At 42.7% G+C, this 25230-nt stretch overlaps 1 protein-coding gene across 2 annotated transcripts; it reads right to left on the bottom strand.

Annotated features, from left to right (window-relative positions):
- Positions 1–206: 206 nt before the first annotated feature.
- Positions 207–24210, bottom strand: LOC134450811 (calphotin). 2 transcript variants are annotated; one of them, XM_063200802.1, is made up of 19 exons: positions 23818–24210; positions 21150–23241; positions 20087–20272; positions 19125–19344; positions 17899–17996; positions 17427–17452; positions 17109–17146; positions 16854–17001; positions 14875–15034; positions 9591–9720; positions 8786–8820; positions 8314–8392; positions 7434–7468; positions 6499–6568; positions 5957–6043; positions 5432–5448; positions 5186–5210; positions 2259–2363; positions 207–1494 (listed from the first exon to the last, which is right to left on the bottom strand). In XM_063200802.1, exons 1-19 carry the CDS (start codon positions 23824–23826, stop codon positions 1485–1487), a joined length of 3570 nt encoding a protein of 1189 aa, XP_063056872.1. In that variant the 5' UTR covers positions 23827–24210; the 3' UTR covers positions 207–1484. The 2 variants fall into 2 exon arrangements, with proteins under 2 accessions (XP_063056872.1, XP_063056873.1); XM_063200803.1 differs by having other exon boundaries at positions 207–1498; positions 23818–24209.
- Between the last annotated feature and the right edge of the window lie 1020 nt (positions 24211–25230).

The raw sequence follows: 25230 nt of genomic DNA, 5'->3' as shown, positions 1-25230 counted from the left end.
GATTAATGGTTAAGTGATTAACTCCTAACTAGCATGGTTCTTTTTAAAGACCTTTTTGCTACTCATTAAAAGCTATAGGACTGTCAAAATCATTACTGGCTTTGATTATTTCATTTGAAGGACATACTGTATTAACGTAGCTCATTTTTTGAAAGGGTAAAAATGACAGACATATTAAAGCAAAACAACATTTCAGACATTCAACATGTATGTAACAGATTTTGATCTTTATTCTTCAAAGGCAGGTGTTTAAAAATTCCAAACAAGTTTGTCAAGACAACTTGCCGAGCATTTAAAGTGTTCATGAGGATGTGCAGAACTATGTGTTGAACAATGTGTAGAACAATATTTAATACAAAAGCTACTTTAAATCTAATGTAGAGACACCTGACAGATATACCATAGGCGTTGTGTGATTTAATACATATTAATACTTACACAACCATATACTGTACGTCCAGATCATGCGTCATGCATTCACACTCAACTGTAATATACAACTTAAATTCCTCATTCAAAAGATCCTTTTTCCACTTCCACTATTTATATACCAGAGACAGATTAAACAAGACAAACAAACAAACAAACAAAAAATACTTTACAAGGCACACCACATGCAATGATGGGCAACCTGGATTCAGAAGCTAGAATCCAGTGCCACATCTTCCAAAATACTTGGTTTTACCTTTCCAATTAGGGCAATTGGACAAGTGAAATCAAATTGTTTGGAATATGTGGCACCGGATTGAAGCTTCTGAATCTAGATTGTCCATCGCTGCATTACTGAATATAACAGAACATTTCACAAACCAAGGGACACATTCCTGAGCACAGACCAGAAAAAGACATCACCACCACAGAACTTCTACTATGCGCCAGGCATACAAGGCATTCAGAGGGGCTATACGGGTTATCAGAAAACTACATCCTAACAAGCCACTCTCACTCACTTTTTCATTTTTTTTAATGTCACGTTTCATAAACAGAAGCAATAAAAAAAGACTGTGATATACAGAATTAATTGATGCAGTCACAGACATATAAGTGGGATGGGGGGTGCAGTGTAGTGTACAATCGCTATGCACGTTCAGCAGAGCTTCATCTGAACCAGCACCTGCCGCTGTTCACTTCAGCTTATACATGTATATATATATTTTTTTAAATTTAATGGTTTGTCAACAATAGAAATAATAATAATAAAAAAAGACTTTCTTAGGGGGTGGGGAGCTGTGGTTGGAGAAACGCAGCACTCCTTGGCTGCAGGGCAGAGGGAAAGGTACATGCAGCTCCAGGACTGAAGGAGTGGGTTGGGTTTAGTTTTTGTGGAGGCCATGTGACATTCGAAGTATCTCAGTCATGAATGATATGTTTTTCCATTCATCACAGGAAGACACGAGAGGAGAGACATGTCAGATGATGATTCACAGTACAGAGTTGCAGGTTTCCTTTTTTTCCGTGCCTGTGTGTGTTTTGTTCATCCATCTCTAGGGCACACTAGCTGGATAGGGAAGAACATGATGTTCAAACTCAATTAGAAATGCAAACACTGCAAAACAAATTACAAACATGGCTAATAAATATGATCATTAGGAGCTGTGCTCATAGTATATTAATACATTGTTTTGAGAAGAAATGCTCTCATATCCAGGATATTTTTTTGAAGTCTTTGTGTCCATTTCAACATCTAACCTTCCGTCCCCCTTTTGCTTGTGTCCTTGTGCTTCGCTGACGTCCAGTCTTCGTGGAGAAAACAATACAGCTTCCCCACTGTCAACCTAGGCACAACTTTGGGGCTTTTACCCATTCAACATCCCGATTGCAAATGAAAAAAAAAGACCTTTTGAATAGCGCTTTTGCAAGATATTGAATAAAATGTAGCGTTAATGATGTGTGTGACGGCAAGAACAAGAATAGTACGGATGGGAGGTTAGATATTGAAAGGGACCCTTTGAGTGCGTGAAAGCAAGTTATTCCATTAAGTAGTGAAAAGCTGCACTCTGACAATCATATGTAGATTTATTTCGAAAGCATGTTGCTGCCTTCCAAATAAACAACCACAAAGTTAATATGAAAAGGTGTGTCTTCATTCCCTACATGCCTCATATGCCTCGCTGACGAGTCATCCAGATTACAGGCACACACACACACGCACACACACACGCACACACACACACACACACACACACACACACACACACACACACACACACGCACACACACACGCACACACACACAACATTACAGGCCACCACACTCACTTGCTGTAGGAGTAGAGGGACTCCTCGGTGATGACATCAGCGTAGAGGTCTGGTGGGGGCAAGACGAGCATGTCGGGGACCTCGAGGTCAGCTTCCCCTGCAAAGCTGTAGCGGGTAAATAAATACATTAGATTACATTACACTTAGCTGATGCTTGTATCCAAAGTGACGTACAGTCATTTTACAGGGTATTACAATCCCTGGAGCAATGTGGGGAGTTAAAGGGGTATGCCACTATTTTGGGGCTTAATACAGTTAAAATCGTCGGTCAGGGTTTATAAAGGTGGTAAAGTGTCTTATTTTTCATGTAAGCCGTTGTCTTACTTTAAGGCAAGTTAAAAGAGGGAGCATGTCGCTAAGCTAGTGAAAGTCAATGAATCGATCCATTGACTTTCACTAGCTTAGCGACATATTCCCTCTTTTAACTTGTCTTAAAGCAAGACAACGCTTAACATGAAAAATAAGACACTTTATCACCTTTATAAACCCCAGCCAACGATTTTAACTGTATTAAGCCCCAAAATAGTGGCATACCCCTTTAAGTGCCTTGGGTAAGGGCACGTCATCCATATATGGAGGTGTAGGGAGAGGAAAGGGTGGGATTCGAACCTGCAGCCCTCTGATCTAAAGACCACCTCCCTAACCATTAAGCCACGGCTGCGAAGTGGGGCAAAGACTCTCCCAGTCAGTCCCAGCTATCTTAAGTAAACCAAACGGTGAAGAGTTAAGCCACCTGTCTTGGAGCCACTGCAGCAACAACAACAGGCCTCATGCCCTGGAGACGGTCGCTATGCAGCAGAACCTGTATGACTACAGTCCAAGCCTGAACAATTGCACAACATCCACTAAATGCCTGAATGACTGTGTGACTGGGGTCGACTGCATGCTTGTGCGGGTGCGTGTCAGATTTGCCCAGGTGAAAATCCCATATACTTAAAGTGTACTTTTTTTGACCGTACTTAGTACAAAGTGTACTATTTTCGGCGATTTAAAGTGCGCTTCATTGCACTATTAGTGCGCTGAAGCACTACTAAAGCAGTACTTCAGCACACTTGCAGCACACTGAGGATGCTAAATTGGCACCGCTTTTGGACAACTTTAAGTGCACTACAAGCATACTTTTGAAAGTATGCTCCAAACACGCTTTTCATGCATTCGTATGGCATTAATAGTGTGCTTGAGTACACTTCTATAACATTTTATTGTTACTAGAAGTACAATGAAAGTATATTAACTTCATGCTTCTTTGGACTACATTGGAACATTTTAAGTCTGTAAAAAGTATATCATATTAAGTATTGTAAATATATATCAGGTATGCTTGAAGTATATTTACAGTACACTCCCAAGTACATGAAATAATATAAATGTAATAGTACAATCCATGCTGGTCCTCAGAGCTTGTACATTACACACAGCCACATGTCACAGTAGTGATACAGTATGCATGCCTAGCACGGCTGACATTTACAATCATTGCATTGTTACAGAGATTTCAGATACACATTTCACTTTATTTCATTCCCGTCCCACCTTCCTGCAATTGATCATTTGAATTGATCACTAATGGTGACCCTTGAATCTTTGTTTGAACAACTAGTTACTTACCTCTCACCACAATGTCATGGGAAGTGTGAGCCTATAGCCTATATACCAGAACATATACGTGACCATCATAATGACGGTGGGAACATGGTCATTTTTTGTGTACCACTTTAAAAAATTTAAAACTCCTACAATAAACGTAGAATATAACAATGAGTAATATTTTCATGCAAACCAAAGATATTCCTTAGAGGTCAATGGCTTTCTGTTTGAGAAATTGAGCTCCAAGAAGTGCATTACATGATGGTACATGCATGATGATGCATGATGGGTAAATGCACTTTGTGTAAGCACACTTTGAATATATTTGGATGAAGCACAATCATGGTGCACTTAGAAAAAGTATACTTCCAATATGTTAAAGTGATTTACTTTAAAGCGCACTATAGAAAATCACACTTCGAAGTCACTTGGGTGAAGTATAATCAAAGTGCACTTAAAAAAAGTGCAATTGCAATATGTTATTAAAAAATACACTTTTAGTAAGTTCACTATTAGAACACTATTAGTATATTCCTCTAAATACACTTTAGCCAAACATCTTCTAAGTGCACTTTATGTATGGTTCTCAAAGTGTACTTTCTTTGAGAGCAACTTAATTACATCTAATTTTAAGTACACTTTAAATAAGCATATTGTAAACATACTTTTTCTTAGCACAAAAAGTGTGAGTGCGCTTTTAACATGCTAAGTACACTTCAGTTGTGCTTTTATTGTACTAAATTGAACCACTTTTTCACCTGGGTGGGCACATGTGATTAAAAAAAAAGATGCTACTTGGTGTATGCATTGATTTGGCAAACTGTGTTTTGCTTGGTTATTTTGTCACCCATGATTAAACAAAAACTGCTAAAAAAAAGTGTCTTTATTGACAGGATAGAGGTCAGGGATTGTTTTGGTCTGGGCATAGTGACTGGCAATGGGAGGGGCCCACAAGGACAGGAATGTGTGTGTGTGTGCGTGTGTGTGCAAGTGTGTGTGTGTGTGTCCGTGTGTGCAAGTGTGTCCGTGTGTGTGTGTGTCCGTGTGTGTGTGTGTGTGTGTGTGTGTGTGTGTGTGTGTGTGTGTGTGTGTGTGTGTGTGTGTGTGTGTGTGTGTGTGTGCAAGTGTGTGTGTCCGTGTGTGCAAGTGTGTGTGTCCGTGTGTGTGTGCAAGTGTGTGTGTGCAAGTGTGTGTGTGTGTGCGCAAGTGTGTGTGTGTGCAAGTGTGTGTGTGTGCAAGTGTGTGTGTGTGTGTGTGTGTGTGTGTGTGTGACTGCATGGGGTAGGGAATAGGGTAGTGGGTTGCGGGGTTAAAAGTAAGCCACGGAAGGGAAAACGTACCTGCTGGTCAAACTGGCTTCAGTGCCTGTAGAAGCAAAGCGGGAAGACAAGACAACACCAGTCAGTGAGGATGAGAAGGTGAAACGCGAGCTGAAATGTCACGTTTATTTTTACACAGGACCTGGAGAGCGATCCTCAAATGCCAGGCGCCAATGAACCCCTACAGCGCTTAACGTTAGCTGTGCATGTTTCAAAGGCTACCACCTAGTAAAATGGGAAAGTTAATCTCTCTGAGTATAGACTTACTTGGCTCATCAGCAGGTCTTCACAGGAAGAGGTGGAGATGCGCAACGGAAGAAAAGAAGATGGGGGGGGGGGTTATTTTCAAAAGTAATGAAATTAAAACGTATGTCCGTGAGCGTGTGTGTGTGTGTTTTTGCAATGGCAAATTGTTGCAACAGTGTGACTGTGTGTCAGTATGTTTGGTGTGTGCAGAATACAGTGTGTGCCATTATAGAGGGATGGCGAGTTTTGTTGTGTGTATGTATGTACATGAGTGTGTATGTGTGTGTGTGTAACATGCAGTAATTGGGAGCCTTGTCATTTGGAGATGTAGGTGCTACATGTATCTTTAGGACACTAGTTTTGTATAAAACTCCTATAAATGTGGTTTGTGCTATGATTAATGTCTGTCAGCCCAAATAAAGAAGTAAACTGTGTGTGTGTGTGTGTGTGTGTGTGTGTGTGTGTGTGTGTGTGTGTGTGTGTGTGTGTGTGTGTGTGTGTGTGTGTGTGTGTGTGTGTGTGTGTGTGTGTGTGTCAGATTGTTACTTTGGGGTGATGTCAGCTTCAGGGTTCTCAGGAGTGGGAGGCTTCTTGAAGAATGTGGCCAGTTTATGAAGTGCTTCATGTCGCGCTCTGAAGACAGGAAACAAACAAATACAGTAAGTAACAACATCCAGTCCATGTTTAAATCCAAAATCCAGCATACAAGTACAGAATTCTTACTTTACTTCTTAAACTCTAAAGTGAAGTTATCTGGTTATGTCAATAGAATGTGACCATATACTGTACATTTGGCATGATATATTGACACAGTTCAACTTACACATGTTTGGACTGAGTGAGGCAGATCACCATCAATTTTTGAAGAGAGCCAACAAAAAACAACCTCTGTTGCTGTGTGCGTGTTCAGATAGGAGATTTGTGCTCTTTGAGACAGGATGTAGTGTGTGTGTCAATAGGAGATGAAAGGCATCTTATTGCATTTGTAGATATTCTGTGCTGGCAGTGTCAGCGGTGTGTGTGTGTGTGTGTGTGTGTGTGTGTGTGTGTGTGTGTGTGTGTGTGTGTGTGTGTGTGTAGCATCTTACTGCACGTGTACGTCTTCCGTGCTTGCAGCGACAGCATGGCTATTCTCCAGGGACTCTGGCTCCTGGCTCACTGGAAGACACACAGCCACAGATTTTATTCATATTTTTTTTTTTATTGTTAACTGATTGTTCACTGTTAAGCGCACACTCTGTACAGTACAAGCACACAACAGTACTAACACATTATACACAACACCATAAACCAGTGATTCTCAAAAGGGGCCCACTGGAGGGCCCTGAAGGTGTTCCACTTGGGCCTCAAAATCATTTTCTAAAAATTTAAATAATTTTAATATTTTTTGAAAATTTCAGTTGAATTGTTTATTGGGTCAGAGGTGGGCCCCGACCATTTTGAGAACATTTCAAGTGGGCCTGAAGTTAGAAAAGGTTCGGAAGCCCTGCCATAGAAGCATGACATACATAAAGCAACATAACACACCAAACAGTCAGGATGACAGTCATAAATAAATGAATAACCAAATAAAAAAGGTAGAGAGAAAGCGAGAGAGAGAGAGCGATAGAGACAGAGACAGAGACAGAGAGAGAGAGAGAGAGAGAGAGAGAGAGAGAGAGAGGGAGAGAGAGGGAAAAAAACAAACTCATAAAAATAAATAATTTTAATAATATAGTTTTCAAATGAAATGTCGCCAAAGCAAACGTCACAATAATCTCTGAGACTGTTAATGTGGACTGAACGAACATCAAACAATGGTCTCGCTAAGTAAATATATTTTAGCATTACAATTTTTTACACAATTTCTTTAACAATTACATTCCACGTGAGAGATTCAAATGGGCCACCAAATCACACAAATGTGCACAGTAATTTCCCAAAATTGGAAATGAAAACACTACTATACTATAACTATACTTTGTAAAAAATACTTTGGCATTTTGTGAAAGCTTTTGTACAAAAACTGCCGTCAAACTCTCACCTGTCTCCAGCATGGATAGCGTGCTGTATAATCCACTGTAAAAACAAACACACAAAAAAGTCCAGTATAGTAGACAGATAAGTGATTAAATGTCTGATTTACAGCATGAGGTGATCACAGATGAAGATTGCCGTTTCCTGTCTGAGTGTGCCAACAATGCCTTGTACAATCTCACACCCACACAAATACCACACTCATCCACACATCCAGTACACGCTCACTAATTCCCTCTCATCTCTCTTACACACACACATGCAGGCACGCACGCATGCAGGCACGCGCGCACGCACGCAGGCACGCAAGCACGCACATAAACAGACACATTCGCAGTAGAAGTATTTCAAACTAGTTGTCGGGGTTCGTTTGCTTTGGTTGCATCAGTGATTTGTTGTGGAAAAGCTATAGCCTGGTTCCTACCAGACCTCTGTGTGTCTATGTAGCTCTCACAAAGATGCGCGGAACTGCAGGTCGGGCAAGAGCCAGGCAAGAAAATCTACACTCTCAGCTGCTAATCCCAAATACGGGTATATATGTTTTTTAATTCAGTGGATTAGCATGACACATACAGATGTTTCAGCCTAAGCACTCTTAAAGTAGCCTGGGCGAATAGCCGACTGTTGATGGGGTATGCCACTATTTTGGGGCTTAATACAGTTAAAATCGTTGGCCGGGGTTTATAAAGGTGGTAAAGTGTCTTATTTTTCATGTTCAGCGTTCTCTTGCTTTAAGACAAGTTAAAAGAGGGAGTATGTCGCTAAGCTAGTGAAAGTCAATGGATCCGTGTAGCATGTGGCATACCCCTTTAAGCGGCAATCCTGACAATCCTGCACACGCATGGACGCACGCACGCACACGCATGGACACACGCACGCACACTTACTTCTCAGTACTTGCTGTAATCTCAGTGGGAGAGAGAGTCTCTTGCTCATCATCATCATTCCACTCATCATCGTCTGTAACTAGAAGGAATGAATAAATACATACATAAGTAAGTAAGTAAGTAAATGAATAACATTCTTACACTTGTGTTTAACACTTGTGGTGTTACACAATAATGAATGACATCCATAACTGTGCATAACTGTGTTGAAAATGCATGCACATGAGTATAAAACACATTAAAACACAGAAACTGGGGGGGCGCTGTGGCGCAGCGCGCTAGGCCCCCCACATTTGGGCTTGCATGCCCACCCTCGGGGACCCCGGTTCGAGTCCGGCCAGGGTCATTTCCCGATCCTCCCCTGTCTCTCTGTCCCATTCGCTTCCTGTCACCATCTTCGACTGTCCTGTCAAATAAAGGCATAAAAGCCCCTAAAATATATATATATATATATAAAAACACAGAAACTTACAGCTCCCAGTCTCGAGTTCATAGTGGTTAGACATCCTGTGAACAAACAACAAAGGAGCAGGATAAGAGAAATGCAGAGCTAGCTAGAAAACACCATATACAGTATTTATTGAAAAGAAAGTGCAACTCTCATTGCAGTACATTAATTACCAATTAAATTACTAATCAATTTATGGCCATTAGCTGTGGTTGCATCACCTGACGTCTGAGCCCAAAAAACGACATTGACGCATATAAGAAATTCAGGTGTGTGGGGTCTACCCACACATCCAGGTTCTGAACGCATAGTGTAGTGAACTTTTTGGTATGAGCGATATTTTATGTATTCTGAATAACAAAAGACCAACAAAGGTCGGCGTCTGCGCCTGCACTTAACACTTGTGTATTGCTTGGTGCGTGCACTCCCAAAAAATAGTAATCACTCAAGAAAATGGAAAAAAGGAGGCGCACACAAGGCTTGTGTGAAAAAGTGTATTGAAGCCGAAATTAAACAACAGAAGTCTAAGGTTAACTGGAAAAACAGACGTTTCGGAGCTAGTCCATTCTCAATTTCTCTAGAAACGTCTGTTTCTCCAGTTAACCTTAGACTTCTGTTGTTTAATTTCGGCTTCAATACACTTTTTCACACAAGCCTTTTGTGCGCCTCCTTTTTTCCATTTTCTTGAGTGATATGTATTCTGAATAAAAACTGTGGATCGTACGTCAGATATTCAGGTGCGCCTGCCATCCAGGTTGGACATATAGTTTTCTTTTGATATTCGTCACATCATTATACAAAAAATTGAGGTGTGTGTGTGTGTGGTTACCCGCCGTCCAGGTTCTGTACGTCTCCGTCCACTAATTCGTTTGTGAGGCTGGCCTTCTTGCCCACCTTCTTCCCCAGCTCCAGCATGTCCTTAATGTCCAGCTCCACACTGCCCACACAGATGTAGCCGTCTGGACAAACACAAACGGTGTAGAGCAGTGGTTCTTAACCTTTTTTTCTTAACGCATCCCCTTAAATGTGCCCAAGACAAGCTGCGCACCCCCAACCCAAACTTTTACATGTGTATACGCACAAAAAGTGATTTAAGTTATTAATTACAATGATTCTGTTTGAGACATGAATCAATACTTTACATGGGGACCAAAATGTGCTTTAATATGGTTTTGATTTGGCCTAATTATAATGTTTGCTAGCAGAATTTTGGTCGCAACCTTAACACAAACAAAATTCCGCGCACCCCCTGAAATCTCTGGCGCACCCCCAGGGGGTGCCCGCACCCAGGGTTAAGAATCATTGGTGTGGAGCAGTGTTAATTTCGTCAACCACGACGATGACGAAAATATTTCGTCAACGCCCCTTTTTCCCTTGACGATGACGAGACGATGACGCACTAAAAATTGCCTCAAGCAAATCAAAATATGACGAAAATAAAAAAATGTTGTCGTCAAGGAGACTAAGACGAGACGAAATTTACAAGCCATGGACGAATGGACATTAAAAATATATAATTATTAATAATTAATTTGTAATTTGTAATTGTAATATAGGCCTAAGTGTCTTGAACTTCATAGGTGATTGCGCGCTCACGCTGTGTTGCCTCGCTTGTATCTGCTGGCAGCCAATGCATGGCGCGGCTCAGTCAGTAGTTCTGTAGCCTAGTAGGGGAGCACGGGGCACAAACTAACGGGGGGCAAGATGTAACACGTACTTTTTATCAAGACGGACCAATCATTTTCCGCCTACTTTTGTAAACACGATTGTTTGAGTCAACAGAAGCCTTCGGAAAAATTTCAAACATTTCCGTTGAGATTTCACTGAGTTATTCCACAAAGTGTGTTTTAGCACCCTGAAAGTATTTTTTTCCACGCCGCTTGTTTTTTGTAAAGTGAAGCATGGGTACAAGCTACCAAAACTATTCCGATATTGCCGGATACTGTGTTTTCTCAGTTACAAAATGATACCATAATGAAGTTTGTTGCTACTTCGTAGCCAGTGCTAGGTTGACAACAATCATGGCTGAGGCTAAGGGGGCTAGTTGTAACACGGTAAATCTCAGTGAAATTCTCATTCTTGTCAATGGTAAAATAAAGGTGAAATAAAATTGGCACACAAATGCAAACCTATCACATTTTATTTGAAGTATGGCTCTATTTATTTAAATATTATTCATAATAAGTGTTTATAAAAGTTATTATTAAGCTATACTGTGAGATTGGATTTTGTGATTTTTAATGACTAATACAATTAAACCCTCTAAAGCTTATTTATTTATTTTTTATTAGTGTCTTTGGTAAAGAAGTATCTTTAAGTATCGTAGATTTATACACAAACACACTTGTGGTGAAATTATACTGAATTAATTGTTTTAAATACACATTTTCAGCATGTGTTACAACTAATCCTCCCCCTGTTACAACTTACACTACCTGTGGGGTAAAATGTAACATTTTACATCCTCCACAAACAGTAAAAATGTAAAGCAATGGTAGGTTTTTATAACAAACCACCAGTGCTGATATGTAACAGAGATGTGTACGTTTCATGTGTTAAAAAATAAATAACGTAACTGCCTTATATGTGAAGATATCAGCTCAAAAGCAAAAACCGTTACTTTGTGCCCCCCTCTCCCCTAGTTCAGTGAGTCCATTTAAGTTGAGTTTAGGTCCTAAAACATTCCCAGAGAAAGACAAAAAATAGCCGACGTTGAGGGAAGTGTTCATTTTGAAACATGTTCAACAATTTCTTGTCCATGACGAAGACCTCACTCTGTTATCAAAGAACCGAGGATTATAGCCATAACCTAACGTTTCTGCAGTAGGTAATGACAGTCGCGCCAATCCTCCTCTGATACTGTCATTCTAAACCTCCTCGAACTTCCACTATTCTCCTTTTCACTTAGGCTGTCTTAGCCCGGCGTTCGTTGTCTGTTCTTTCTGTAATGTTTGCTATATTTGTTGTTTAACCATATGAGTAGGCAGTTCGCAAGCAAATCATGAAGGTCGGATTTGTGAATTTATTTAAATCAGTCACCGCGGGAGCGCGCGCCAGCAGGGGGAAAGTTGGCCTGTCTAAAGTAACAGAGGCACGGCTACTGTAGCCTAGTTTTGAAAAGAATCAATGGATGGGCGATCGCTAAAGAGTTTTAAACTGTTGAGATTTGAAACTTGTTCTCGTCGAGAGCAACGCTAAAAGACCCAAGGAAGTCGACAGCATTTCCATGCGTCTTCAGCGTCTTCCTAAGTTCCAAAAACTCTTTTCAGGTCATGCTTATCGAGCCTCGACACACCCGACAAACAAAACAGCATTAGTGTTTAAATATGTGTATGTGCATGTCCTTTCTATCGTCCAGTCTGCATACCCCTGCCTAACTATTTTTCCTGGGACTTTTGCAGGGCATACGAAGTGCGCTCGCGCAATCTATTTAAGCCTATTCCACACATGCCGCACGAGTCATTATCGTTCTCTGCTCGCATTGCCAATTGAAAACAAAAACCGCTAACTTGCATAGTCTAACATCAGCAGTATTTTATCTGACTCGTGGTCATCGGGAAGCCACTATCAGGGAGACTTCTTGAACTTCATGCAGACTTGGGATGTCTGGTCTTCCCACTGCCGGCAATCTGCAGGCTTTAAGTCCCACGGTCAGGTGAAGAAGAGCATGTAGCTTCCTCCGTGATCAAACTCAAAATCAAATATAATATGCAGCAGCTTCTAATGCACGAGAGGGAGGGAGAGAGGGAGGGAGAGAGAGAGAGAGAGAGAGCGCGCAGCCTGCACCTGGACGTGTGTGTGTGAGAGTGTGAGATGCTCTTTTGCTCTATGATGTTGAAATGACTGATTTGGGTTTTGGTGGAAAATGACCAAGTAACAAGGTGAATATTTGCTGCAATAGGCAATATTAGTAATACTTTGTGAAATAACAATAGCCATTGTAGGTTATTTATTTTACACCACAATATTGAGTAAAATGACTAAATATCGAAATGTTGACTAAAATTTGAAATGTTGACTAAAATGACTAAAATTTGACTATGACTAAAATTGATTTTCGTCATTTTGACTAAGACTAAGACTAAATTGGGAAGGCAATGACTAAAATATGACTAAGACTAAAATAGATTTTCGTCATTGTGACTAAGACTAAGACTAAATCAAAAAAAGCTGACGAAATTAACACTGGTGTAGAGGTTAGGGAGCTGGACTGTAGATCACAGGGTTGCAGATTCAATCCCCACCCTTACCAATCCCTTCCTCCCTCCACACTGCAGTGCCCACACAAATGTACTTGTCAAAGAAACACAAATAGAACATGCATATGTACATGCATAATACTGTATTTCCTTAAAGGGACACTGTGCAGGAAATGGTCAAAAAAGGTACTGCAACTACGCTGCTCATTGACACTGGGTTGACCATCACCAAATTTGATATTTACATGAAAGTTTACTAAGTAATAAACAAATATTTTCTAGTATGGTCCAAGTAGAGTCATTTTTTCAGCTAAAAATGGCTATTTTTGGAAATTCAAAATGGCGGACCATGGAGAAGATCCCCCTTTTCATGTATGAAATGTGCATTTTTTCCAGTCATAATGAATACTTAGAATTTGATGGTGCTGGTAAGCATTCATGAAAAAGGTAACATTAATGAATGGGCAGCATGCATTCTGGAAATAAACAACTAAAAATCTCACACATTGTCCCTTTAATGTATACCTCCCTAACACTACCCTACCTCTTCTGGGAACGGTGTACAACAATTTTCGAATAATTAAAAGCCTGCCAATTGTAGCAGTTTGCCTCACAGCCGGTGTATACATGCCAAATAGGACAGAAGATATGGCTGTTTTTTTGTTCTATTTGTATTAAAAGCCTTCTTCATATCGTAGGCTGCCCCTATTTGTTGTTTGGACCAGACTATTATTTGCTAATAGTTGGCCTGTACTGGCTATTATTTCAGGAAATATCGTATTTCACATGCAATTCGGAAAACATTGCACATTTCCTTTTGAACAATTACTGTACAGCCATTTCAGCAGTATGGTGTATGAACTGTGCAGTACAAATGCATATCCATGCATTTCCTAATTATTGTGCCCATCCATTTCATCATCTATTTCCATCATATTTTGCCCTCTATACCAGTGTTTCCCAACCAGGGGTACGTGTACCACTAGGGGTACGCGAGCACATTGCAGGGGGTACTTGGAAAAATATAATTTTAACAAATACATGGAGCTTAGTTACATTGGGATAGAGAAAGCGATATAAAACTTGACTTAGGGGGTACTCATGGCACAACGAAAATGCAAAAGACACAAGACAAAAAAGGTTGGGAAACACTGCTCTATGCCATGCCTTATTTAAGATGCCATGACTGGCCACACTGGTACAAACGGTAGGGTACTGCACTGTTACGCCAGGGACCCTGGTTTGACCCGAAGTCATTTCCCAATCCTCCCCAGTCTCTCTCTCCCACTTGCTTCCTTCGCTGTCGAAATAAAGTTGAAACCTCCCCAATTTTTTTTTTAAAAAGGATGCCATGGCTGTAAACCTCCAGCTTTGAATATCACCTCTGTGGGAAACGTGCAAAGACCTCAGCTGACAAATATCACCTCCACCGCAAGAATTCACAAGCAACTCACAGAGCCATTTTAAAAACAACAGATCAAACAGATAATCAGGAGTTAAAAGGCTTTTAGGCATCAAGATATGCAAGGTGTGCGGTTAACTGCTGTAATCTGACCTGACCCATTTCCAGATTCTCGTGCATCAATGAGCGCAGATAAATGAGAGGAACATGTTTATAATGAAACTTAATGCCGCGTAACCTCATTATTCATTCCGAATGTGAGAATATTCCGGTTGCAGAACACTGTTCCAAACATGTAAACAAAATAGTTTCGGAACGTGTTTCAAAACGAAAATGCGAACGAACGACGTAGTAATTGCGGAGTATGGAAAATCCTTTTGATGTGGTTTAGGAGCCTACATGAGGCTCAAGTACGGTGGGCTCCTGAACCACACCAACTGACCGGCACACATACACACCCACATGCAATCATGTAAAGTATGTATAAACAACAACAAAACATGCATTCTTACATTTGTTGGTGCTGTCTCTGGCCAGCCACTTCCCTTTGGGGCAGTTGGTGGTGCGTATGATGCTGACCATGTCTCCACTCTTGACGGGCAGGTCGTTGTTCTTGCCCTTACTGGGCACAGTGACCTTCGCCTCGTACATGGGCTCCTCCTGACCAGTGATCTAGTGGAAACACAGGTCAAATAACACACAAACTCAGAGAGATGCACAGCACAACTAGCACACACACAGAGCCATACAGCACAAATGACACCAGTGAACACACAGCACAAACACCACAAAGCACAATAACACACACTCAGAGGGCCATGCAGCACAAACACGCTAGTGAACACACAGCACAAATACACACGTAAGAACACACAGCACAAATACACACGTAAGAACACACAGCACAAACATCACACATCACAAACTCCACACAGTCAGAGAACCATACAGCACAAACTTCACACACACACACACACACACACACACACACACACACACACACACACACACACACACACACACACACACACACACACACACACACACACACACACACACACACAACACAACACAACACAACACAACACAACACAACACAACACAACACACAACACACAACACACAACACAACACAACACAACACAACACAACACAACACAACACAACACAACACAACACAACACTACACTACACTACACTACACTACACTACACTACACTACACTACACTACACTACACCACACACACAGCACAAACACTAGTCAACACACAGCACACAGACCACTCACTCAGAGAGCCATACATCACAACCACCATACATCACAAACACACACTAGGGAACACGCAGTCAAAACACCCACAAGGGAACACCACGCTGCACGAACACCACCCTTGTGAACACGCTGCACGAACACCACATATCACAAATAACACTCCGAGAGCCACACACCACACACACCACACACTCAGACAACCGAGCTGCCTCAAGTCATTATGATCTGGGTAAACAGTGCCGTTCTAGCAACTCTACTTGTCAAGATTTCAATGATTTTTCATTTTTGTACATGGGAGAGGAAAAGACAGGTACGGCATACTGAGGTGCCAGCAGATACAGTTGAGGACGATATTATTAGCCCCCCTCCTGATATTAGACATCTCTCTTGATTTCTCAGTGAGAAGGACCATTATGAACCATTTCTGTTATTCTGGAAACAAATACACTGATGGAGATAATGTCCAATGAGTTGAATTTGCATTTTTCTATCGTTACAATGAGTTTAAACAAAAAAGGGCAAAAATGACAAGGAAAAAAATTGTAGCCCCCTGATAACTGTATTAACCCATTGTGTCCTGGAGACACATACCTGTATATACGCTGCATTCAAGCTCTTGAGATTTCAGCTGTTTTATCAAAAATGTGGGTAAGTTAGAGCTGAATGAACACATTCTAAGGCAAAACGAGGGTCCTAGCTTTTAAATGTAACTCATTTCATGTTTGTATGCTTCGGAGGCGGAGATATTTAGGATTTAATAGGCAGAGTGCACCCTTTCCCAAAAAGGGCTTAGGACAAAATGGGTTAAACAACACAACAACAACAAACATTGGCTATACTGATTAGACAGTAAGCTTGTGACAATACACGTGGTAGTATTATTTTGACTGTTGCTTTATTTGTCATTTTGTTAATTGAATTAGGGGTTATGAAAGAGTCAGCAATAGGTCTTAGAAATCTGCAACTGTATGGTGAAAAAAGGGGTTGCAGACAGAAGGCAAATGTATTCCTTCAAGATTCCCCTTCAACCCCAGAGGAATGAATTCAGACAGGTTTTATAAGACAAAAACATTCTCCACCACTCCCATCACCAAGAGAGCAAACAGTCCCAGACCTTCGCATGGCAAGTCGTGTTGTTTTAGTTTACATTACTGCTTGCATAATAGTAATAAGGACGAGGAGAACATGTAAAAAAACACATAAAAAGTAACAAATACCTTAAACTTCTTTTTCATTTCATTCTCCTTCTTTTCTCTCTCTTTCTGCTCTTTCTTTTCACGTTCTTTCTCCTTTTCACGCTCCTTTTCTTGTTGTTTTTCCCTTTTCTTCTTTTCTTTTTCTTCCGCAATCTCAGCACTCGTTTTCCTGGGGAAGAAGAGAAAACAGATAAGTAAAACTTAATCAATCAATTACATAAACAGATTGGTAATCCAGTAATCTGAAAATAAACCAACTACCGAAGTGCAACTTACTTGGGCTTGAACAATCCCTTTTTGGGCGTCTCTTCCGCCTGGAATCACAAAAAAAAAATACAAACATCCGTTTCTTTCTTTCATCCCTTGCACATACAGAGAAGTGGTGACTCACTTGCATCCCTTGTCTTGCACATGTACAAAAGTGGTCATTAACGTCCACATTGCAATGACACTAATCTTTTAATCATCCCTTATCACTAACTGTCAGAGATTTCAGAAAAAAAAAACATTTTGAAAATCACATGGGCTACTGCTAGAGAGATAAACAAACAGACAAACACACACAACAACAGGTGTCACCAGAGAGTGTCTTACCGGAGGCTGTGCGTCAGCGTAGGGATCTGAAAAGTAAAGAAACAAGAAGATAAGATTAGCTACAATGACGCCTGTCACAATGCAGGGTGTTTTTTACTTCCGCCCGAATAGTCAATTAGGTCAGACCTGAGTCACTCTGGATCAGATGTGTCAGATAGATAGCATCAAAATGCAGTGTGTGTTGTGGCTGTGTTGTGCTTTCATCTTTCAATCTAAGGAAGTGGTTTATGATTGATGACTATTGATTCTCTGACGTCTATATACAAATTAAGATGATTGATTTCTAAAGCGATGCAAAACTTTTCAAGCTGCACACATCACAAGAGAGTTCAACTGTAATGCAATTTAATAAGGCAATGAAAATAGAAGCACTTTGAAAAAAATAGTGCCTTCAATAGGCCTGAGGAAAAAAAACTTGAGTTGTCTCTCTTTTCCCTTTTTTTTAAGTTGCATACTGATTAGAGAAACTCACTCTTTGGTGGGGCTTTGCGTTTTTTGCTTTTCTTCTTATTCGTAGTAGTCACATCCTCGTAGACATTGTCAGAATTGTCAGGAGGGCTCTCTTGCTGTCTGCAATCCAAACAACAGTTACACATTAATGGCTTTGCGATGGCAGACGAGAAACATCCCCTCCTCGATGAGGTTAGGTTATCAGGTGCCGGGTGTGGATGATCCTGATTAACACCTCTTGATTGCTTTAAAAAGACAAAACCGTTTTGAATTTTAGAGATAAGTAATAAGGTGTTAGGCAGACAAAACAGTTTAGAGTTGAGGCGTTAGGCAGGATCCACAGGAAGAAAGACCTCCGGATGAGAGATCACGGGATCACATTGTTGTTATTGGGGCAGCCATGTCCCAATATGAGCAGGAAGTTGGTGTTGACATCGGAAGGTTACAATTTCAAATCCTGCATCAGTGTAGAATGTAGGCAGCCTTCTACTCATGTATGGGTGATAAGTCCCTGAGCTAGTCAGTGTACCTGTTCCCACGTCGCTCCAGGGATTATAAGCAGTACCTTGTACCCAGAGCCAGGGAATTCAGGGGTGTGTTTCTCGAAAGCGTAGTTATTAGCTGGTTAGCACCTTGGGTAGATGCCAATGGGAAGCTGCATTGCAAACAACAAAGTAGCTAATGAAGTTAGTAACTATGGTTTCGAGAGATGCACCCCAGAGTTGTGAGAACTGGGGTACAGTAAGTCAGTTGGTGACTTGATTCACATGGATTCAAATAATTCTATGCAGGGGCTTTCTGTTCGCTAGAGACTAACACAGAACCACTGCATAACAAGATGAAGTAAAAAATAATAATTTACATTTAGCTTAACCGCACTGTCTGTGTTCTATGCCCACTTCCTGGAAGTATAGTGGAACTACATCAATGGCGATCTATGAGTCAAAGGCTCCATGAGCCGCCATTGTGTAACAATAGAACACAGAGTCAATGGGATTAGCCCAACTCTTACATCCATGACTCTGTCTGTACCTAAATAACTGTAAAAAGCCTTGGATTTAAGCGTTTACTAGGGGTAATGCTCCTCTTTCCCCACACACTTCCTGTACATTCACACATGCATGCGCTTACTGTACAGCATATTCATGCATGCCATGTTAAGGGACCATGGGCATTTTAGGAGCTATATAAAACAAAGTCAGTATTCTTATTCTTCTTATTATTACTGTAATGTATTGATAAATTTACCCGCTCGCTGCCCTGGGATCTTGGCTGGTAGGAGAGTCCAGCTCGTCCGCTGGTGCTCCTATGATTGTGTCATCATAGTCTCCTTCCCCACCATCGTCCCCTGGCTCCACAGCAGGCTCCACAGCCGCCACCACCGCAGCCTCTTCCACTGCAGAGGCCTCTGGGTTATCCAGCTCTGAGGCTGCCAGCACTTCCTCCTCTGGAGCTGCAGCCACCTCACCTTGGATGTAGAGAAAACACCCAGAGTGAGTAATGTGTGGGAAGACGAACGTGAATGTGTTTGGTTGACATAAGGGATGACGAACTCAAATGCACAGTTCATCTGTGATGAAGTGGCGGGCTGAACAAAATGTATATACGTTTCAATTTCATACAATGCTTCATATAAATATCAATCAATATCATATTATATTTCATCGACCAATCAGTATCATATCATATGATATCATATAAAATGGCACAACATAACCTGTCCAATGAAGGAGAGTACGTTTCTGATAGTGGCTAACCCTCCACCCATCTTCACCAACGAATGTACTGCGGGAAACGCTTAACAGACTGGTGTGCATTAGCCTCGCGAGCCATCCTACGTACTTCCGCCAAAGGATTGTCTCCACTACTGTAGTCTGGCCGTGCTTCTCTGTGGAGTGCCTGGAGCAGTAGAATTTTGATCGCAACGCCCCCCCTCCCCAGAAAACAGCCAATAATCTAATAAGCCCCCCACGTGGGGGCGAAAGGTGAGGACGCTCGTGACAATGACGTACACATCTGCGCCAGGGCCATTGGTCTGCGCTATGTTGTTGTTGAGTAACTGCCAGCGATTGGGTGAGAGGTGTCCATAACTGAGTGCAAACTTCCTGCTTCCTACAATCGCTTCAGAGCAAACAAATGCCAGACCATGAATACGAAATTAAATGGTAGTATTATGGGATGGTCAGGACCAGGCTAGGTGTGCATCATACCGTTGACTTCTAGAGGCTCCTCCGCTTGGCTGGCCTCATAAGGGCTGAGGTCCACGACGGGGGGCCGGGGAGGTTTCTCAGGGGCGGGGCCCAGAGACGGGAGCGAGGGCAGGGGCTTCCTGTACACCGAGGCCTCGGTCTGCTCCTCCTCCATCAGTGGCTCTTCTAAGATGGGAGACACTTGTCCTGGGTGGGACACAAGAGATATGGTGCCAGCAGGAAGACAGAAATCAGATTGATACTATACCTGAAGACACCAACACTACCATAAAAGGACCGTGATTCAGATAAAATTTCTCTTCATCACTCTCACTAAAGTAATTTGTTCTGAAATGTGAAAGCTCTTTGGGTTAACCTTGATAGACTCAAAAAAACCTTGAAAAACTTCAAAAAAAAATATAAGACAATGACAACAAAGACCTACTGATTGTTGTTTCTTTTACTATTCAAGATCTAGTTAATTTCACAGACTGTGTGGATACATTTTGGGTATATGAACTGAAGTCTGTCAAAACAACAAATGGAATCCAAGCATCTGCCAAGAGCAACATAGGCACATAGTTCCAGAAAATGAATCAAGCAGAAGGCTCGGAATGAGCGGTTTGTTGTCTCTGTCGTGAAACTCAAGACATTACACCACACCTCTCTGTCATCCTGTCTACTATGACAAGACGTGCTGATCGGTGCAAACCCCAATGACTTGTTCTGGATACTTCAAATACCAAAGTCCTTTAAAGAATGGAAAGTTTCTACAAACATTTTAGGGAGATGAGGTAATTGTAACTTTTGTCAAGGCTGTTGTAAACAATCTCAATTCATTTCACATGATTCTTTAGCATTCTGTAAGAGCTGTTTATTGCTAACCAAAATTAAAAAGACAAAAAAGGAAAAATGTCACATTTTTTCAACTGCTTGTGATTGGGAATTGTGCTTACCTCCTCACACAATCATGAAATTGCCTCCCGACATATAAACACAAATTCACAGTTTACTTAAGAAGCCATGTGTGGTCATTGATATTCTCCCTCTCACTGATTCATACATTTCTCAAAGCGAGACTTACTGTGATCGAAACCGTTGAGTAGAGTCGTTTGCCCTCCTTGGTCTCCTGCTGCTAGTTCAGGCCCATCTTCCCCGACCGGTTCCTCGTAGTCGACTGGAGGGAGCTCGAGCACTGAGAGTGTGGGGCTGACAGAGGGGGTGGGGTCATCTGGGGTGGGGTCATCTGGGACTGGGGCGGGGTCAGCAAGGACAGTTTCAGCCGGGACGGGGGTCACGCTGACGGGTGGTGGGACTGGGGAAGTAGACGGGGGCGTCGTGGATGACGATGACGAGCCCGAGGCCGTGGCCCTGCTAGCCTGCTGCTCCGCGTGCTTCCTCTTGGCCCGCTCCAGCAGGTTCAGGATTCTCTGGTCGCTGGGCGCGATGCGTTTCTCAGGGACCGGCGCCGCCTCCTCTGCTCTCTCCAGGGCCGCAGAGAGAGCAGACATGGGCTTGGCAGCCTCCTGCTCGGCCTCTTCTACTGGGGCTGGAGCAACAGCAGCAGCAGTAGCAACAACAGCAGCAGCAGTAGCATCAGCATCACCAGTCAGAGCTGGTTCCGGTTCCGGAACAGCATCCTCTTCCCCTGCAAATTCTACAGGTGCCGGGGGTAGCTCTTCAGGAAGTGTGCTGAGGGTGGGATCGGGATCGGGAGTGGGAGGAGCAGCTTCCTCGGCGGAGGGGGAGGGAGAGGGAGTCCGAGACACAGCTTGGCTGTCTGCTGCAGCTGGGATGGAGGGGGTAGGGATCACATCTACTACTGGATCAATTGTTGGAGTTTCGTCTGAAATACTGGATGTGGCAATGTCTACATCTTGACGGGCTGGATCCGGGATCTCTGGTTCTGAAATCACTGGATCGGGATCAGGAGGAGTCTCCGCGTCTGGAATTTCTGGTGGGGGAATGATTGGTGGTGGAATGTCTGAGAACTCTAAAGCCTCCGACATGGCGTCATCTGCTGTGATTTCCGGTGCTGGGATGTCAGACACAGAAATGATCTCTGTGGCTGGTACTTCCACTGGCACCTCAGTGGGAACTGAGGCGGGAACGTCAGGAATCAGGGCATCTTCTTCTGCAATGTCCTCGGCAACAATTTCGGGGATGGGAATATCTACCTCAGGAGTATCTGGTGCAGTGGCTTCAGGCACACCTGCTGCCTCTGCCTCTGCTTCTGGCTCTGCCTCGGCAATCTCAGCAGCAGGAACCTCCAGATCAGGACTAGGAATGGCAGGCTCCTCTGGAGCAGCGGTGACCTCCGGCTCTGGGATGTCTATGGCTGAAATGTCCAGGGCAGGAACATCCGGAACTTCAGGAACATCAGGGACTTCATCAGGAACGGACACAGCCGCTTCTGGGAGAACCTCCGGCTCCGGAACAGGGGGTGGAGAAGCAACAACAGGGATGGGAGGGAGGAGAGGTTGTTTATGTGCCACAGGAGTGGAGGCTGTTGGGGTTGTAGTGTCAGCAACAGGGCTCTCAAGGCCAGGGGCTGGGGCTGGGGCAGGGGCAGGGGTGACTGGGATGGGTACAGGCACAGGCTTAGGAGCCACAGGGGCGCTCACCACAGGGGCAGTGCCGTTGGATGGGGGGTTGGGTGGAGCCTTGACCTTTGGAGGCTTTGCAGGTCTTTTGAAAAACAAAATGCCCTTCTTTTTGGGCGTGGGGGGTTTGGTGGGCACTTCAGGCTGTGGTGGAGGAGATACGGGCGCGACCGTGTGAGCCGGGCCTGGGAACGGGGTGGGCACCGGGAGCACCATGGGCAGCTTCTTGTCCTTCAACGCCTGCTTGAAAAGGTCGCCCTCCTTCTTCTGGTTCTTATCGGAGAAGTCGAACTTGATAGGGACGTCTTTGGGCGGGGAGGGCGACTGTGGGGATGACGGCTTGGAGTTGTCATCTTTGAAGACCACGCGAGGCGTGATGGGCATTTTGTTCTCCACCGCGGCGTTGATGGCGGAGATGAGAGACGGGCTGACGGGGCCGACGCGGTTGCCATTTTGGGGGGGAGGGGGGATGACTTTGGGCTTCTGCGGAATGGCAGGTTTGCTGCTCATAAGCTTCAGCGCATCCTGCTGCTGGAACTTTGCCCTCAGGGCCTTGAAGTCCAGGACTTCCTCCTTTTAATAAATTGAAACAGACAAACAATAACACACAAAATCCATAAACTTGTTTTAAAACGTTTTTTTTTTTTTTTGGTTGCAAGCTGGCGGATGGGCTACCTTGTTCCAGAATGTGACATTTCACAATCATGTTTGTGTTACATACGGCCTAATCAACATTTCACACATTCCAAGCATTATTTGGTGGTGAGCTGTAGCTAATATGACAGCCTTCTGCTACTTTGTTTAACATAGCCTACATTTTGTAACAAGCTTGGGTTGCTTTATTGGCCTAGGCCAGCACAACTGGTAAGTCAGGCAAACTCAAACCTTCAAATGGTTAACACACTTTTTTAAACTTAAATCACCAGGGAGCCTGGAGACTCCCCCACACATGTGGGCCCTTTCCCCCTTTATCTTCATACCTTGTGTGTTAAGTATGAAAAACTACGTTGTTTAAGTTGAAGCCAATCTAAACAAAGTTGAAACCACAGAAATAACTGAAAAACAACACATTCCGAAACTAGGCTACTGTAAACAATCAGCCATCAGCCATAAAACAATTAAACAACTCAAATCAAACGATTTCTTTACCTCATCCATCTCTGTCGCCAAGGTCACTATGGTCAAGGAATCACTCTTCCACGAATCTCAGCGTCTTGTCTTTTCAACTTTTCATCTCCAAAAATAAACTTTTATCCGAGCCCATTTGTCAAAATCCACAGACCTTATGCAGGTGAGATGAAATCAAGATTTTAAAAGGAGCTAAAAGTGCCTCGTTTGACACCTGTTGTTATAAATAAAAAACAAAATCAGTCCAGGAGCTGCGCCACGCTGACATGAGAGCGAAGTGCGCGGTTTCGATGTGAGTGGTGAGATGGCGATATTCAGGTGCAAATGGAAGGAATTGTTCACCCAGTCAGACAGGTCCCGCCGTTGGTCTGAAAAGAAGCGAGCAAAGGGAATCATCCGCGTCTTGCATTCACTCACCAAGAATGCAGTCTGTCAGGCATCTCTGTAAAAGGTATGTTGGCACAGGTGTCAGTGGCTCTGCACAGCACCGCCATTGTCCCCAACTCGCTCAGAAGAATAACCATTACGTTTCCGCATTTTAGAGTAAACTATTTTCAACAAATTAATTAATTATAGTGGATGAACGAAAGTTGCGAAAAGTGCTCATCCAAATTTGATTACAGTCTTTCAAATGACACCACAAGGTGGGAGTGGCTTATAAGCGTAGGCCTACTACTGCAAACTAGAATGCCGAGAGCATTTTAGGCCAGTCAATCTTGCTTTTAACAAAAAAGCCAAAACATTGGACGAATTGCAGTAGCAGACCTAATGGCTCCTACTTTAAAGTGACCCTTAACCCACCTTGCATAACACATTAAAAATCTACCAATTTCTATTGGATGGAACATAGCCTACATTTTTTCAAGGTCAAAGTTGGAGATTTGCTATTTATTTTCCCATTGGCATTATGGAGATTAGCCTTAGTAGTTGCGTTTAAGTGTATCCCTACTTGAGTAGCAGTTTCTTAATCACTTGTAATTGTACTTTTACTTTCATTACTAGATCATTATTTTTAGAACATGTCTACTTGCAAGACACTTTGAATACTTTTAGTACTCTACTTGAGTACGCCAACTTGAGTATTAGAAGAGAACTTCTACCTTAGTTTCTTGATTCAGTAATCCACAAATGGTTGGTGTGTGTCATCTCTCTAAACACACACACACACACACACACACACACACACACACACACACACACACACACACACACACACACACACACACACACACACACACACACACACACACACACACACACACACACAGGTAAATCCCCCATACAGACCTATTAGTTACATGACCTACGAGTTAGCATACCTGGCGCTCTGTGACTGACCCCTACATTAGACCCAACAACATTTGAACAATGTTTGGCTACTTTGTCTCAAAAGTACTTCCCTCACCTGTCTGCTGCAGGTTGTTGACCTCTGAC

This window comes from Engraulis encrasicolus, chromosome 6 (genome assembly GCF_034702125.1).
Source record: "Engraulis encrasicolus isolate BLACKSEA-1 chromosome 6, IST_EnEncr_1.0, whole genome shotgun sequence".
NCBI lineage: Eukaryota > Metazoa > Chordata > Actinopteri > Clupeiformes > Engraulidae > Engraulis > Engraulis encrasicolus.
This window is presented reverse-complemented; position numbering and strand designations above follow the sequence as displayed.